General features: G+C 45.5%; 1 protein-coding gene across 1 annotated transcript; it reads left to right on the top strand.

Moving 5' to 3' along the window:
• The first annotated feature begins 1,592 nt into the window (after positions 1 to 1,592).
• Positions 1,593 to 1,982, top strand: LOC142750308 (histone H2A-like). The gene has a single exon (XM_075859304.1). The coding sequence runs from the start codon at positions 1,593 to 1,595 to the stop codon at positions 1,980 to 1,982; it is 390 nt and encodes a 129-aa protein (XP_075715419.1).
• The last annotated feature ends 14,307 nt before the right edge of the window (positions 1,983 to 16,289 follow it).

The following is a 16,289-nucleotide window of genomic DNA, read 5'->3' on the forward strand; positions in this document are numbered from 1 at the left end:
CACTTAAATACTAACTGTTTCACTGAAAAAAATAAAATAAATTTCTAGCGACACAATCCCTTTAAATCCATATCTACGGAGCTCTGTGTCATGAAAACGGAGCTCTGACCGCCATAAAGATATAGTAAAAAATAAATCTGTCCGGAGATGTTTGTTTTAGTAAATACTGGCATTAGCAATAAAATAACAATTCTGGAGCATCTTTGCTTAGAATTCTGTACTGTGCCTCTGTAATTCTTCCTGGAAAAGTACGAATAATTGAAAACTGGGTATTTTGATTCCCCTTGCCATTGGAGCGTGTCAAAACAGACATGTCAGGAGAGCTTATAGGTCTATTTAGCCCCTTCCTGCACTTGGACGTATTATTAATCCATATTGCAGTGTGTGGGCTGTAAAATAGAGAGAGTTCTGATTCCTGCCATTTTCAGTAGTGACTGGGGCTCCCTCTGTCACTCCCTTGGTTCCATGCAGCCGGGGCTCTAACAATGGCCCCCAGGCCTGCCATGACTATATGCCTATTAGGTATGCCAAAGCATTACGGACGTGATCAATAGATCACATTGTGAAGTCCCCTATTGTGCAAAAGTATTACAAAAATACACAATCGTAACAACCATGTAATGAAGTCAACATGTTATTCATGCCGCACGGTAAAAAATAAACGGCAGAATAGTTTTTTTGGAACTGCTTTTTTTTCCCATTCACCCAAAATTTGCACCGTTTACTTGTCACCATGCGGTATCAATAACACGTTAACTTTATTATATGGGTCGTTTCGTTTGGGGATTTTTTTTTATACTTTTGCACAATAAGTGGTGTAATAGCAGGTGTTACGTTGCACTATAATTTGCGTGAATTTCAGTCATAAATTATGGTAAATCTGTCAGTCTGCTGAGGCCTCATCGCGCCCATGAAACCATGATAGTGAGGGACATGGAGGGAAAGAGATAAATGTCTCGATTTATAGAAATCAAGAAGACTGCAGGACAATGTGATGTATATTTTCTTATTTATCCCCATTCCTGTCTGTGAGTTATTTATACTGAATGTGTCTGAATCCCATGAGGTAAAACACTTTGTATTTACTGGTTTGGATTTGAATAGAGATCCATATCCGATTGTACGTGGCGGCTCTAGTTTGATTTATAGGATTTTTGTGAATTCTGGTGTCCAGTTATAGCTTTTGTTTTACTAAGAAAAGTTAAAGTTAAGGAGCAGGATGGTGGATAATATACAAGACTGAAGGGTCAGGAGGTAAAAAACTGGACATCTCCTGCTGTTTGTGATGTTCTGAAGCTAAATTTAATTTCCACCAATCAGAGTGCAGCACTACTGGTCATTTAAATGAAGCAAATTAAACATCTCTTTCAAACTGTAATATTATAAATCTGACTTGGAATTCCACCAATCAGAAAGCAGCACCCCCCAGAAGAGCAAATTGGAACCTCCCATGAGGTAATAGTCAGGCTGATTGTGAGGTCATGACTTGGAATTGCACCAGAGAGCAGCACTGGGTATAAATAGCAGCCGCCGCCTGCTCTGCTCATTCTGGATTATTGTTTTATGCAGTAGTCCTTTTGTTCCTTGTGAACATGTCAGAAAGAGAAAGTCTGAGAGGAAAGAGAAGAGCCACAGCCAGGAGCAGAACATCCAGGGCTGGCCTGAAGTTTCCAGTTGGCCGTATACACCGCTTTCTGAGGAAACGGAATTATGGCAGACGCTTCAGTTCTGATGCTCCAGTGTTCCTGGCCGCTGTGATGGAGTATATGACTGCAGAGATCCTGGTTGGCGCCGGCATCACAGCCCTACGTCGTAATAGCTGCCGCATTACACCTCGTCACCTACAGCTGGCAATGCATCGAGATGTGGAGCTGGACGAGCTGCTTAAAAATATCATCGTAGCGCAGGGGGGCATCGTGCCTAAGATCCAGGCCGAGCCCCGCTGGTACGTCCAGATAAACCAACGCTCTCCAGGCATCTAAAAGCCTCTCTTATTGACCCAAAGGCCCTTTTAAGGGCCACCCACATGTACCAAAGAGCAGATACCTGTGTTATTATGTGTGTGTTATTAAGACTATTGTGTGTGTGTGTGTGTGTGTGTGTGTGTGTGTGTGTATTTTTGTGTGTGTCTTTTTATGTTTGTTATTATGAGTATTTGTATGTGTGTGTTATTGTGTGGTGTGTGTATGTGTGTGTGTGTGTGTGTGTTTTATGTATGTGTTATTATGTGTGTGTTATTATGTGTGTGTAATTATGTGTGTGTACCTATGTGTGTGTTTTAATATGTATGTTATGTGTGTGTTCGATGCTAGGAGTCCCTGCCTCTCTGCAGGACAACTGTCCCGTACTGTAATCGTGTTTTCAGTACGGGACAGTAGTTCCACGGAGAGGCAGGGACTCCTAGCATCGTACATAACTATGATGCTAGGAGCCCGGCTCCCTGCACTGTGTTCGGTCCGGGACTTGCGGCCGAATTACGTCCGTCAATTACGGACGTAATTAGTGTGTGTGCACATACCCTAAGAGTTCATATGTAATATTAAACTTATTTAAAATATGTAAGTATATTTAAATATGATTAAGTCTACCCCACTGTTCCATTAGGTCAGTGATTCCCAAACTTTTTCAGTCCAGCAAATACCAAGCCAGATAGAGACCATACGGAGGATCCATACCAAGTCTATGGGCAGATAATCAATCCTATCTCTGTCCACAGCTTGGCCCATGAGGTGGATGTACTTGCACGTTTCTTATATTTTTCCAGTCCACCATTGAAGTACTTGCATGTTTTTTATATCTTTTTCTTATCCACCATTGCTTTTAAGTTCCCCCACAAGTACAAATCGAATGGGCCAACTATGGAAACTATGAAGCTCACTATTTTCTATGTAACAACTAATGCACACACAATGTTTGGTAGAACAAAATTCATCTATGGTTGGAGATGATTGTAATAACCATCGCAGTTCTAAGAAAAGACGCTCCAGAATTGGGGTTTTATTGGGAATACAAGTATTCACTGCAACAGACATGTCAGGAGAGGTGACCGGTCCTCTTTAAAAGGTAAATCCTTACAATGAAAGTATATCGTATATACAGGGGTGGGCTATCTGTGGAGCACTATATACAGGGGTGGACTATCTAGTGGAGCACTATATACAGGGGTGGACTATATGTACAGGGGGGCTATATATAGGGGTGGGCTATATGAGGAGCACTATATACAGGGGTGGGCTATCTATGGAGCACTATATACAGGGGTGGACTATCTAGTGGAGCACTATATACAGGGGTGGACTATATGTACAGTGGGGCTATATACAGGGGTGGGCTATATGTACAGGGGGCTATATACAGGGGTGGGCTATATGTGGAGCATTATATACAGGGGTGGGCTATATCTACAGGGGGGCTACATACATGGTTGGGCTATCTGTGGAGCAATATATACAGGGGTGGGCTATATCTACAGGGGGGCTATATACAGGGGTGGGCTATATCTACAGGGGGCTATATACAGGGGTGGGTTATCTGTAGAGCCCTATGTACAGGGGTGGGCTATATCTACAGGGGGGCTATATACAGGGGTGGGCTATATCTACAGGGGGGCTACATGCATGATTGGGCTATCTGTGGAGCACTATATACAGGAGTAGGCTATATCTACTGGGGGCTATATACAGGGTTGGGCTATACGTGGAGCACTATATACAGGGGTAGGCTATATCTACAGGGGGCTATATACAGGGTTGGGCTATACGTGGAGCACTATATACAGGGCTGGGCTATATCTACAGAGGGCTATATACAGGGGTGGGCTATCTGTAGAGCACTATAGGAGGAGTTATTTGTGGGACACTATATACAGGGGTGGGCTATATGGGGGCACTATCTACAGGGGGCTCTATGACAGGCACTATCTACAGGGGGCACAGTGTGTGTGTGGAACACGGTGTATGGTGCTATTATAATTAGAGGTGCAGTGTATGGCACTATTATATTTAGGGGTGTAGTGTGTGGTATAATGATAACTTTATATTTATTTATAGGTGCAGAAATGTTGGTAAAGAAATGGACCGGGAGAAGTTATCATAGAGGTCTGGACCGGATGGAGAAAAAGAACTAGAATCTGAGACGTCACCGGTGAGTCACTTAATGTCAATGTTTATTCTGCCTCTAATCAGTAATGTAGTCACTCTATGATCTGCAGTCAGATGATGGGTGGTATGATTATGATAGGATTTATTTTTGTGAAACAGCATCTCCCAGCATATCCTCACCATTGTTCGGGCCATGCTGGGAGCTGTAGTTTTACACCGTACAAACCTGTACAGCAGGGGTTGCACTAAATGTAGCTGTATTTGTGCTGGTGCTGTATTTATGTACTGAGCTTGGTTCTGGTGTTGTGTATAGAACCATATTGCTTGTAAGATGTACAAATGTGTTACATAAAAAGCAATGACACTTCGATTGGTAGAGAAAACAAACATGGCGAGGGGGAAGGAGATGTCGGGAAAGAGGTTGTGGGGGGTGGGGGGGGGGGGCGCCAAACTGAATCTTTGCCCCGGGTGCTGGAGAACCTAGCTACGCCTCTGTATAAGAAAATAATTTTGACTGGATTCGGAAATCCAGATGATCATCCCATAAAACAGGCCTACGCTGAGGGAGACCATAGACTGCTATAAGGATGCTATATACACAGATCTCTAGGAATACATGGCGTCTGTTAGGCTGGGTTTCCACGTAGCGTAAACGCTGAGGAATTTCCGCAATGGAATTCTGTGTGGAAAGTCCGCAGCATTTACAGTAGCTGCAAAGATCACGAGACTTGAACAAATCTCATCCACATGATGCGGAAAAAAATTGGATGCAAAACCTTTCATATATTGACCTGCGGTGCAGTTATTTTAATCCACAGCATGTCAATTTATGCTGCGGAATCGCTTCAGTTTTGTTGGAGTTTTTTTCCCATTAAATTCAGTTGGAGGATATGGAGGACGTCGCCTTTTTTTTTTTAAGAATAAGATGATGCCAGTTTTCATAAATTTGCCCTAACAGTCAAGACCAGTTTTTGTCACGTTTGTGATGTATATTTTTCGTGTACTGCTAGGAAGGCTTCTTGTCGTACACATTAAACATGTCCATAGGTCTCCATTAGCTTATTGAGGCCAAGAGCGTGTCCTACTGGGCTGGTATACGTCGGTATACTTTTTTTTAGGTATGGAAATGTGTAGCAGACTATGCTATGCCATACAATGGGATCCTGCAAAAAGTTGCATACTGCGTGGTATACATTGTTTAACATGGAGCCTCGGGGTGACGTGTGACACTCTATGGCAGGGGTCTCAAGCACGCGGCCCGCGGGCCGCATGCGGCCCCTGGGGCTGTCATCTGCGGCCCGCGGGACACAGAGCCGCTAGTATCGGCTCTGCTCCGAGACTCTGGAATTCCCTGACATCGCTGTCCACATATGAACAGCGATGTCTGGGGCTTCCCCAGAGCCGGAGTCCCGGGCAGAGCGCTAGTACAGGCTCTGCTCCGGGACTCTGTGGAATTCCCTGACATCGCTGCCCATATGTGGACCGTGTGTCAGGGTCTTCCCCAGAGCGGAGCAGAGCGCTGGTGTCGGCTCTGCTCCTGGACTCTGTGGAATTCCCTGACATCGCTGTCCACATATGAACAGCGATGTCTGGGGCTTCCCCAGAGCCGGAGTCCCGAGCAGAGCGCTGGTGTCGGCTCTGCTCTGGGACTCTGTGGAATTCCCTGACATCGCTGCCCATATGTGGACCGTGTGTCAGGGTCTTCCCCAGAGCGGAGCAGAGCGCTGGTGTCGGCTCTGCTCCTGGACTCTGTGGAATTCCCTGACATCGCTGTCCACATATGAACAGCGATGTCTGGGGCTTCACCAGAGCCGGAGTCCCGAGCAGAGCGCTGGTGTCGCCTCTGCTCCGGGACTCTGTGGAATTCCCTGACATCGCTGCCCATATGTGGACAGTGTGTCAGGGTCTTCCCCAGAGCGGAGTCTCGGGCAGAGCTCTATTATCGGCTCTGCTCCGGGACTCTGGGGAAGCCTCTGACATCGCTGTCCATACATCGACAATGATGTCAGGGGCTTCCCCAGACAGGAGTCCCAGTGATGTCAGGAGCCCAGCTGGAGTCCCAGGAAGAGCCTACTAGCGCTCTGCCCGGGACTCCAGCTCTGGGGTTGCCCCTGACATCTCTGTCTATATATGGACAGTGATGTCAGGAGCAGAGCTGGAATCCCAGGCAGAGTGCCAGAAGCGGCTCTGCTCCGGGACGCCAGCTCTAGGCAAGCCCCTGACGGCACTGTGGCAGCATCTGCGGAGGGCACTGCGGCAGCATCAACGGAGGGCACACTGCGGCAGCATCAACGGAGGGCACACTGCGGCAGCATCAACGGAGGGCACACTGCGGCAGCATCAACGGAGGGCACACTGCGGCAGCATCAACGGAGGGCACACTGCGGCAGCATCTACGGAGGGCACACTGCGGCAGCATCTACGGAGGGCACACTGCGGCAGCATCTACGGAGGGCACGCTGCGGCAGCATCTACGGAGGGCACGCTGCGGCAGCATCTACGGAGGGCACACTGCGGCAGCATCTACGGAGGGCACACTGCGGCAGCATCTACGGAGGGCACACAGCGGCAGCATCTGCGGAGGACTCTGCGGCAGCATCTGCGGAGGACTCTGCGGCAGCATCTGCGGAGGACTCTGCGGCAGCATCTACGGAGGACTCTGCGGCAGCATCTGCATTTAGCGACACTTAAACTGGAAAGCTGGATTGTTGAAATAAGCACGTGGAGAAATATCTAAAATTTTAAACCTAGCGGTATTATTATAGTAATGTAGTGTTATAGTAGTTCAAATAACTAATTGATTAATAATAATTTTGTATTGTATCAAATTTGAAAGTAATGCGGCCCGTCAACTTCCCATTTTTTCTATATGCGGCCCACTTACCCGGCCGAGTTTGAGACCCCTGCTCTATGGTATATAGAAAACAAGGCGTAAGGTGGCGCTGTGACAAAGCTGGAGTTATACCCCTAAAGTGTGCTCAGCTTCCAAGGGTTGACTCCAATCCTATTCCGTAGTACAAGCAAAAAGAAAATAAGTAAAACACAAACAAACGCATTCTGTGGTATATTTTACAAGCGTTCGTTCAACACATACGTCATTGGCTTTTTAATTACTTTTCATGACGTAAAACGGATGTCATAATAGCCCATGGATGATGGATGCCTGTGACAAATGTCTACTCGTGGTATCTGTCACCTATAGGCTATTATGGGATCCGGTTAACCTATACATATCTCCAGGTTAGACCATCAATATCTGATCGGTGGGGGTCTTATTCTCAACACCTTCGTCTATCAGCTGTTTGAAGAGGCCGTGGCGCTCTAGTGAGCACGGCATCCCCATCATTCCTTACACTGCTCCATACTGTACAATGACGTCACACTCGTAGCAACAGAGCGCAGTATTACAGCCTGAAATATGGAGGAATATTTTTTTTTTCCATTCCCCTACAAAAAAATAAGTAATTATATTATCTCCCTCACCACTTCAACCATATGTGTGCTAAAATCTTAATTGGACACATTTACTAACACAATTGTATCCAGCCTGCACCCGAGACCGATACATTGTAGCAAACTACCAGAAAGATTTGTGCTACTGATGTATTTAGCTCATAGAGCATTGTCTACACTGAACTCAATTGTATCCACTCCTCATCTGCTAGCAGGACAAGGTATGTACGCAGGGGCGTAGCTAGAGGCTCATGGGCCCCGATGCAAAAATTCTTACTAAGCCCCCCCCCCCCCCCCCCGCAAACTTCTCATGGCCGACGGTCCGCTTTCAGCTGCATCGCTGGGTCTCCTAAGTGACCCAACAATGCAGCACTAGCAGCCGGGGCGTCACTAAGGCTGGGTTCACACACCCTATTTACGGACGTAATTCGGGCGTTTTAGCATTGAATTACGTCCGAAAATGAGGCTCAAAAGCGTCGGAAAACATCTGCCCATTCATTTGAATGGGTCTTACGATGTTCTGTGCCGATGGTCATTTTTTTTTACGTGCCGCTGTCAAAAGGCGGCGCGTAAAAAACTGCCTGTCACTTCTTCAGACGTAAATGGAGCCGTTTTCCATGGACTCCATGGAAAACCAGCTTCAATTACTTCCGTAATGGACGCAGCAAAAGACGCCAGTACAAGCCATTACGGCTGAAATTACGGTGCTGTTTTCTCCTGAAAACAGCACAGTAATTTCAGCCGTAACAGACGCTGCCGTGTGAACATACCCTCAGGGCTTAAAATGTCCGGGAAATAGCCCCAATACATATGTGTCCGCCCCAAAAAAAAGTGTGTATATAAGACAGCATAGCATATCTATAGCACTACGACCCTATAAACTATGGATAGGATTAGATACAGTGGCTGAGCAGACAGTATCACACATGATAGGATTAGATACAGTGGCTCAGAAGGCAGTATCACACATGATAGGATTAGATACACAGCTCAGCAGACAGTATCACACATGATAGGATTAGATACAGTGGCCCAGCAGACAGTATCACACATGATAGGATTAGATACAGTGGCTCAGCAGACAGTACCACACATGATAGGATTAGATACAGTGGCTCAGCAGACAGTACCACACATGATAGGATTAGATACAGTGGCTCAGCAGACAGTAGCACACATGATAGGATTAGATACAGTGGCTCAGCAGACAGTACCACACATGATAGGATTAGATACAGTGGCTCAGCAGACAGTATCACACATGATAGGATTAGATACAGTGGCTCAGCAGACAGTATCACACATGATCGGATTAGATATAGGGCCCAGCAGACAGTATCATACATGATTGGATTAGATACACAGCTCAGCAGACTGTATCACACATGATAGGATTAGATACAGGGCCCAGCTCGCTGACATTGCGGCTCCAGCGCTGGACCCAGGATAGGTAAGAATAATAATTTTGCTTCTTTATGTGTTACTGATTATTTTTGTGTGTTTGTGTTTTTTTTACAGGTTCGGTTGTTGGACTTCGGATACGAGGACTTCAATTACGGCGTTTTTTTTATTCTCAATAAAATGGTTAATGAGGGTTGTGTTTTTTTATTTCAATAAAATATTTTTTCTATGTGCTTGTATCTTTTTAAACTTTATTATCACCGCCTTAGTAATGGCCGCTGGCTGATTGACAACCTCCATCACTAAGGCGAGGCTTAATGTTAGCCGGTGCAGAGGCTACACTAACCCCCATTATTACCCCGGTACCCACCGCCACCAGGGGTACTGGGAAGAGCCGGGTACAAACCAGTACCCGACCATCTGTAGTGACGGGCAGGCACCGGGGTGGCCGCAGGCTGGTAGTATTAGGCTGGGGAAGGCCAAAAACAGTTTTCATAACCAGCCAGATACAATAAAGCAGCAGCAGGCAGCATTACCAGGATGGGAAGGGCCACTGTTTTTGGCCTTTCCCCTCCTGATAATACCAGCCTGCGGCCACCCCAGTGGCCGACCATCACTACAGATGGTCAGGTACTGAATCGTACCCGGCTCTTCCCAGCACCCCTAGTGGCGGTGGGTACCGGGGTAATAAAGGGGGTTAGTGTTAGCCTCTGCATCCGCTAACACTAAGTCCCGCCTTAGCAATGGATGCTGTCAATCAGCCGGCGGCCATTACTAAGGCGGTAGTAATATAGTTTAAAAAAACCCACAAAGACATAGAAAAAATATTTTATTTAAATAAAAAAAAAACCCACACAACCCTCATTAACCATTTTATTAATAAAAAAAAAAGCTGTCATCGAAGTAGTCCTGGAATCCGCCGTAGTCCAACGACCGAACCTGTAAGAAAACACACAAAAAATGATTAGTAACACATGTGTTAGGGTATGTGCACACACACTAATTACGTCCGTAATGGACGACGTATTTCGGCCGCAAGTACCGGACCGAACACAGTGCAGGGAGCCAGGCTCCTAGCATCATACTTATGTACGACGCTAGGAGTCCCTGCCTCGCTGCCGGACAACTGTCCCGTACTGAAAACATGATTACAGTACGGGACAGTTGTCCTGCAGCGAGGCAGGGACTCCTAGCATCGTACATAACTATAATGCTAGGAGCCCGGCTCCCTGCACTGTGTTCGGTCCGGAAACTTGCGGCCGAAATACGTCCGTCAATTACGGACGTAATTAGTGTCTGTGCACATACCCTAAGGCTTAGATACAGGGCCCATGTGTGATACTGTCTGTGGGACCCTGTATCTAAGCCTACCACAAGGTAGGCTTAGATACAGGGTCCAGCAGACAGTAATCTTATACAGTATAAGATTACTGTGTGCTGGGGCCCTGTATCTAAACCTACAGTGTGGTAGGCTTAGATACAGGGCCCAGCAGACAGGATCACGCATGGGCCATGTATCTAAGCCTACCATGTGATTGGCTTAGATACAGAGCCCAGCAGACAGGATCACACAATCTGTGATCCTGTCTCATGGGCCCCCTAAGCCTGCTACATCGTAGGCTTAGGGGTTGTGCAGTCCCTAAACATTGATGGCCTATCCACAGGATAGGCCATCAATAGCTGATGTGTCGCCCGGGACCCGCAAATCAGCTGTTTTGAAGGGGCCGCAGCACTCGTACGAGAGCTGCTTCCCCTTCATTTCACTACTCGCCCACACTGTGAATCGCCGACACCGATTCACAGTGTGACCGGAATGAAGTGACAGGAATGAAGGGGAGCAGCTCTCGTACGAGTGCTGCGGCCCCTTCAAAACAGCTGATTGGCGGGTCCCGGGAGTCAGACCCCGCCAGTCAGGGATAACCTTACCTTCCTCTTCGGCCGCGGCGGGAGTTCTGTCGTCTCGATGCTGTGCGCGGCGGCATAGTGCTGTGACGTCAAGCGCTGCGCACAGCGCCTGACGTCAGGACCTCCGCTGCGATCCGGAACCAGGAAGGTAAGTAAAGTATGTTACTATAGTAACAGGGGCCCGCGGCCCGAGTTACTATAGTAACTTTTTATTGATGTGGTGCGGGGGGCCGTGGGCCCCCCTGGCTTCGGGGCCCGGTCGCAATTGCGACCGCTGCGACCCCTATAGCTACGCCAGTGTATGTACGAGTTTGCAGCCTTTGAATGTAAACAAAAGTGTTCCCATTCACTGACAATGAAAACGGTGAAGAATTGAAACACAAAGGGGCAGATTTACTAATACCATCTGGGTTTTTTTCGGGTCCCCTGAAGAACCCCATTAAATTCAGACAGCTATCAATTAGACTAGATGCACCAAATTTATCATAGCGGCTCATGCTGGATGATAAATGTCACGCACTTCTGTCTAACTTTATACCACCGCTTGGCTGACACTGTAGACCACTTTGTTGCGCCACAATTTTGGTGCAATTTGGCTCATCTCAAGACGCCCCCTGTCCCGATAAGCAAGCCCCCATTGCTGGGCAAGTCGCATACATCTGTTTTTAGCGTATTTCAATGATAAATGTGTCTTAAATGTGTTTTTTTTCCCAAAAAAGTTGGCGCAACAGGCTAGTATTATGATGCAACACCAATAGTAAAGCATAAAAAGCTGTGTTGTAGGGAAAGAAATAAATGTCTGCATTTTTAGAAATCAAGAGGACTGCAGGACAGTGTGATGTATAACTTCCGATTTAACTCCGTTCCTTTGAATAGAGATGTCGCCCCCTCCTTCCTGTCGCCTTAGGCACAGGCTTCCTGGTAATAACAGCAGATATGAAGGGGTCTCTGAAGTTGGACTTCGGGCAATAAGATGATCACCGATCCAACTTTAATTTGAAAATTTGTTGACTTCATGAGTTTACCCTTTAATAGCAGCATCGCTAGGTTTCCTTCTTCGCACTGCTGTACAGAGAAACTTTTGGACAGGATCCAGGACTTGTTCCCTTCCTCAGACAGAGACTCTGAACATTGTAATGAAGGAGCATGCAGGGAAACGAGGGAGGAGGCAGTCTGAATTTTTAATCAGTGTCCGTTACAAACTTATATAACCTTTTACTATTCTGTAAAATAAATTATAACAATTAAAAGTTGTAGGCTGCCCTTAAAGTGAATGTCAACCCTTAAAGGCCATTTATTTTCGAAATATTTTCTAATTATATCTTAATAGCGGTGAAGGAAAGTAAATTATGCCATTCTGGTTGCCTTGAGGCACCACTATGGGGAGCTTGCATCCTGTTATACATAGAACTCCATAATAACACAGTATGCAGGAAGCTCCTAAGCTCCGCCTAGTGGCAGCTGCATACAGCCAGCATGTTGTATTTTAAAGGGAAGGTGTCGCAAATTTTTTTTTTTTTATATAAATTTGCTTTTAGTATGTTATTAAAATACATTTTATTTATTTGTGTTTTTGTGTTGTACTTTTTTCTTTTTTCTTACTTTTACTTCACTATGGGGGCTGCCATTTTTTTTTCATCTCTGTATGTGCCGATTAACGACACATACAGAGATGGAATACGGCACATACATCCCCATAGAGAATGTAAACGGGAGCCGTTCCATTCACTATAGTGTACACCGTCTGTGTGGGAACGGCGCATGCGCCGCTCCCACACAGTCCAAAAGGAAGGTCTTCGGCAGAGCGACATCCGGCGCCATTTTCATGTGGACCGGATGCCGCGGCCGGAAGTAAGATTACTTCTTCTGGTCGCGGCTTCCGGACATATGTTCCAGGCAGCGAAGACGCGAGGAGTAGGATCGAAGGCAGCAGCGGCGGCAGGAGCAGGTAAGTTATGTTTGTGTATGTGATGTGTGTATTATGTTCGTGTTATAATGTCTGATTAACACTGTATATAATCCTCCTACACTGTGTGCCGCCATTTTCTGAGCGAATGCACAGTGTAGGAGGATTAGAAGATTCAACCACCTCCTTCTCCTGGCACTAGCCAGGATAAGGGAGGGGGGATTGTGTGAGCTCCCTAGAGCGTGTGTGTCTACACCAAATTTGCAGCATAAAGCAATGAGGTTGATTTACCACATTACAATGCTGCAATTTTGGGAATTGCTCCCTCTAGTGACCAGCACATGGAAATGTTATAAATTAGAATTTAATTTATAATTAAAAAAATTAAAACAATGTTTAATCACTTAAATACTAACTGTTTCACTGAAAAAATAAAAATAAATTTCTAGCGACACATTCCCTTTAAATCCATATCTACGGAGCTCTGTGTCATGAAAACGGAGCTCTGACCGCCATAAAGATATAGTAAAAAATAAATCTGCACAGAATTTTAGACCTAAACGTGTCCGGAGATGTTTGTTTTAGTAAATACTGGCATTAGCAATAAAATAACAATTCGGGAGCATCTTTGCTTAGAATTCTGTACTGTGCCGTACCTCTGTAATTCTTCCTGGAAATGTATGAATAATTGAAAACTGGGTATTTTGATTCCCCTTACCATTGGGGCGTGTCAAAACAGACATGTCAGGAGAGCTTATAAGTCTATTTAACCCCTTCCTTCACTTGGACGTATTATTAATCCATATTGCAGTGTGTGGGCTGTAAAATAGAGAGAGTTCTGATTCCTGCCATTTTCAATAGTGACTGGGGCTCCCTCTGTCACTCCCTTGCTTCCATGCAGCCGGGGCTCTAACAATGGCCCCCAGGCCTGCCATGACTATATGCCTATTAGGTATGCCAAAGCATTATGGAAGCGATCAATAGATCACATTGTGAAGTTCCCCATTGTGCAAAAGTATTACAAAAATACACAATCGTAACAACCATATAATGAAGTTAACATGTTATTCATGCCGCACGGTAAAAAACAAACGGCAGAATACTTTTTTTGGAACTGCTTTTTTTCCCATTCCCCCAAAATTTACGCCATTTACTTGTCACCATGCGGTATCAATAACACGTTAACATTATTATACGGGTCGTTTTGTTTGAGGATTTTTTTGTATACTTTTGCACAATAAGTGGTGTAATAGCAGGTGTTACGTTGCACTATAATTTGCGTGAATTTCAGTCATAAATTATGGTAAATCTGTCAGTCTGCTGAGGCCTCATCGCGCCCATGAAACCATGATAGTGAGGGACATGGAGGGAAAGAGATAAATGTCTCCATTTATAGAAATCAAGAAGACTGCAGGACAATGTGATGTATATTTTCTTATTTATCCCCATTCCTGTCTGTGTATTCTTTATACTGAATGTGTCTGAATCCCATGAAGTAAAACACTTTGTATTTACTGGTTTGGATTTGAATAGAGATCCATATCCGATTGTACGTGGCGGCTCTAGTTTTATTTATAGGATTTTAGTGAATTCTGGTGTCCAGTTATAGCTTTTGATTTACTAAGAAAAGTTAAAGTTAAGGAGCAGGATGGTGGATAATATACAGGACTGAAGGGTCAGGAGGTAAAAAACTGAACATCTCCTGCTGTTTGTGATGTCCTGAAGCTGAATTGAATTTCCACCAATCAGAGGGCAGCACTACTGGTCATTTAAATGAAGCAAATTAAACATCTCTTTCTAACTGTAATATTATAAATCTGACTTGGAATTCCACCAATCAGAAAGCAGTACCACCCAGAAGAGCCAATTAGAACTACCCCTGAGGTAATAGTCAGGCTGGTTGTGAGGTCATGACTTGGAATTGCACCAGAGAGCAGCACTGGGTATAAATAGCAGCCGCCGCCTGCTCTGTTCATTCTGGATTATTGTTTTATGCAGTAGTCCTTTTGTTTCTTGAGAACATGTCAGAAAGAGAAAGTCTGAGAGGAAAGAGAAGAGCCACAGCCAGGAGCAGAACATCCAGGGCTGGCCTGAAGTTTCCAGTTGGCCGTATACACCGCTTTCTGAGGAAACGGAATTATGGCAGACGCTTCAGTTCTGATGCTCCAGTGTTCCTGGCCGCTGTGATGGAGTATATGACCGCGGAGATCCTGGTAGCTGCCGCATTACACCTCGTCACCTACAGCTGGCAATGCATCGAGATGTGGAGCTGGACGAGCTGCTTAGAAATGTCATCGTAGTGCAGGGGGGCATCATGCCCAAGATCCAGGCCGAGCCCCGCTGGTACGTCCAGATAAACCAACGCTCTCCAGGCATCTAAAAGCCTCTCTTATTGACCCAAAGGCCCTTTTAAGGGCCACCCACATGTACCAAAGAGCAAATACCTGTGTTATTATGTGTGTGTTATTAAGACTATTGTGTGTGTGTGTGTGTGTGTGTGTGTTATCATGTGTGTATTTTTGTGTGTGTCTTTTTATGTTTGTTATTATGTGTATTTGTATGTGTGTGTATGTGTGTGTGTGTGTGTTTTTTTATGTATGTGTTATTATGTGTGTGTTATGTGTGTGTAATAATATGTATGTTATGTGTGTGCAGGGCTGGCTCCAGCTTTATGTGGGCCCTTGGGCGACACAGTCTTAGTAGGCCCCTTTGCGGGTGGACTCACCGGGGCAGTAATATGGCAGAAAACATCACTTTGTAACCCCATATAGATGTTAGGCCCTGTTTTTTTCCCCATAGAAAAGTTAGGCCCCCAGTTTGTACCCCCATAAACTTAGTGCCCTCTGTACATAGTGCCACACAGCCCCCTCCAAGGTTGTGCCACACTGCCCCCTCTTCCCAGGTAGTGCCACACAGCCCCCTCCTCCCAGGTAGTGCCACACAGCCCCCTCCTCCCTGTTAGTACCACACAGCCTCTGGGTAAGAAGTTATCTATCATCAGCCTTAAAGGAACACTCTGGCAAAATGTACAAACTTGTGTTATTACGGGTGCATGGCACAGGGATTTTCTATTGAGAGGTCTTTCTATTCCTGTGTCATGCACATCCCCCTCTGGCTCTGGACTTGGTATTACCCAATGCCTCAGTATTTCCTGGGATATTCCTTTAACAGTTCATATGTAATATTAAACTTATTTAAAATATGTAAGTATATTTAAATATGATTAAGTCTACCCCACTGTTCCATTAGGTCAGTGATTCCCAAACTTTTTCAGTCCAGCAAATACCAAGCCAGATAGAGACCATACGGAGGATCCATACCACGTCTATGGGCAGATAATCAATCCTATCTCTGTCCACAGCTTGGCCCATGAGGTGGATGTACTTGCACGTTTCTTATATTTTTCCAGTCCACCATGGAAGTACTTGCATGTTTTATATATCTTTTTCTTATCCACCATGGCCTTTAAGTTCCCCCACAAGTACAAATCGAATGGGCCAACTATTGAAACTATGAAGCTCACT

This window comes from Rhinoderma darwinii, chromosome 3, assembly GCF_050947455.1.
Source record: "Rhinoderma darwinii isolate aRhiDar2 chromosome 3, aRhiDar2.hap1, whole genome shotgun sequence".
Lineage (NCBI taxonomy): Eukaryota > Metazoa > Chordata > Amphibia > Anura > Rhinodermatidae > Rhinoderma > Rhinoderma darwinii.

Excerpts from the sequence above, each read along its gene's own strand:
- LOC142750308 (XM_075859304.1), top strand. The coding sequence starts at position 1,593 with ATGTCAGAAAGAGAAAGTCTGAGAGGAAAGAGAAGAGCCACAGCCAGG.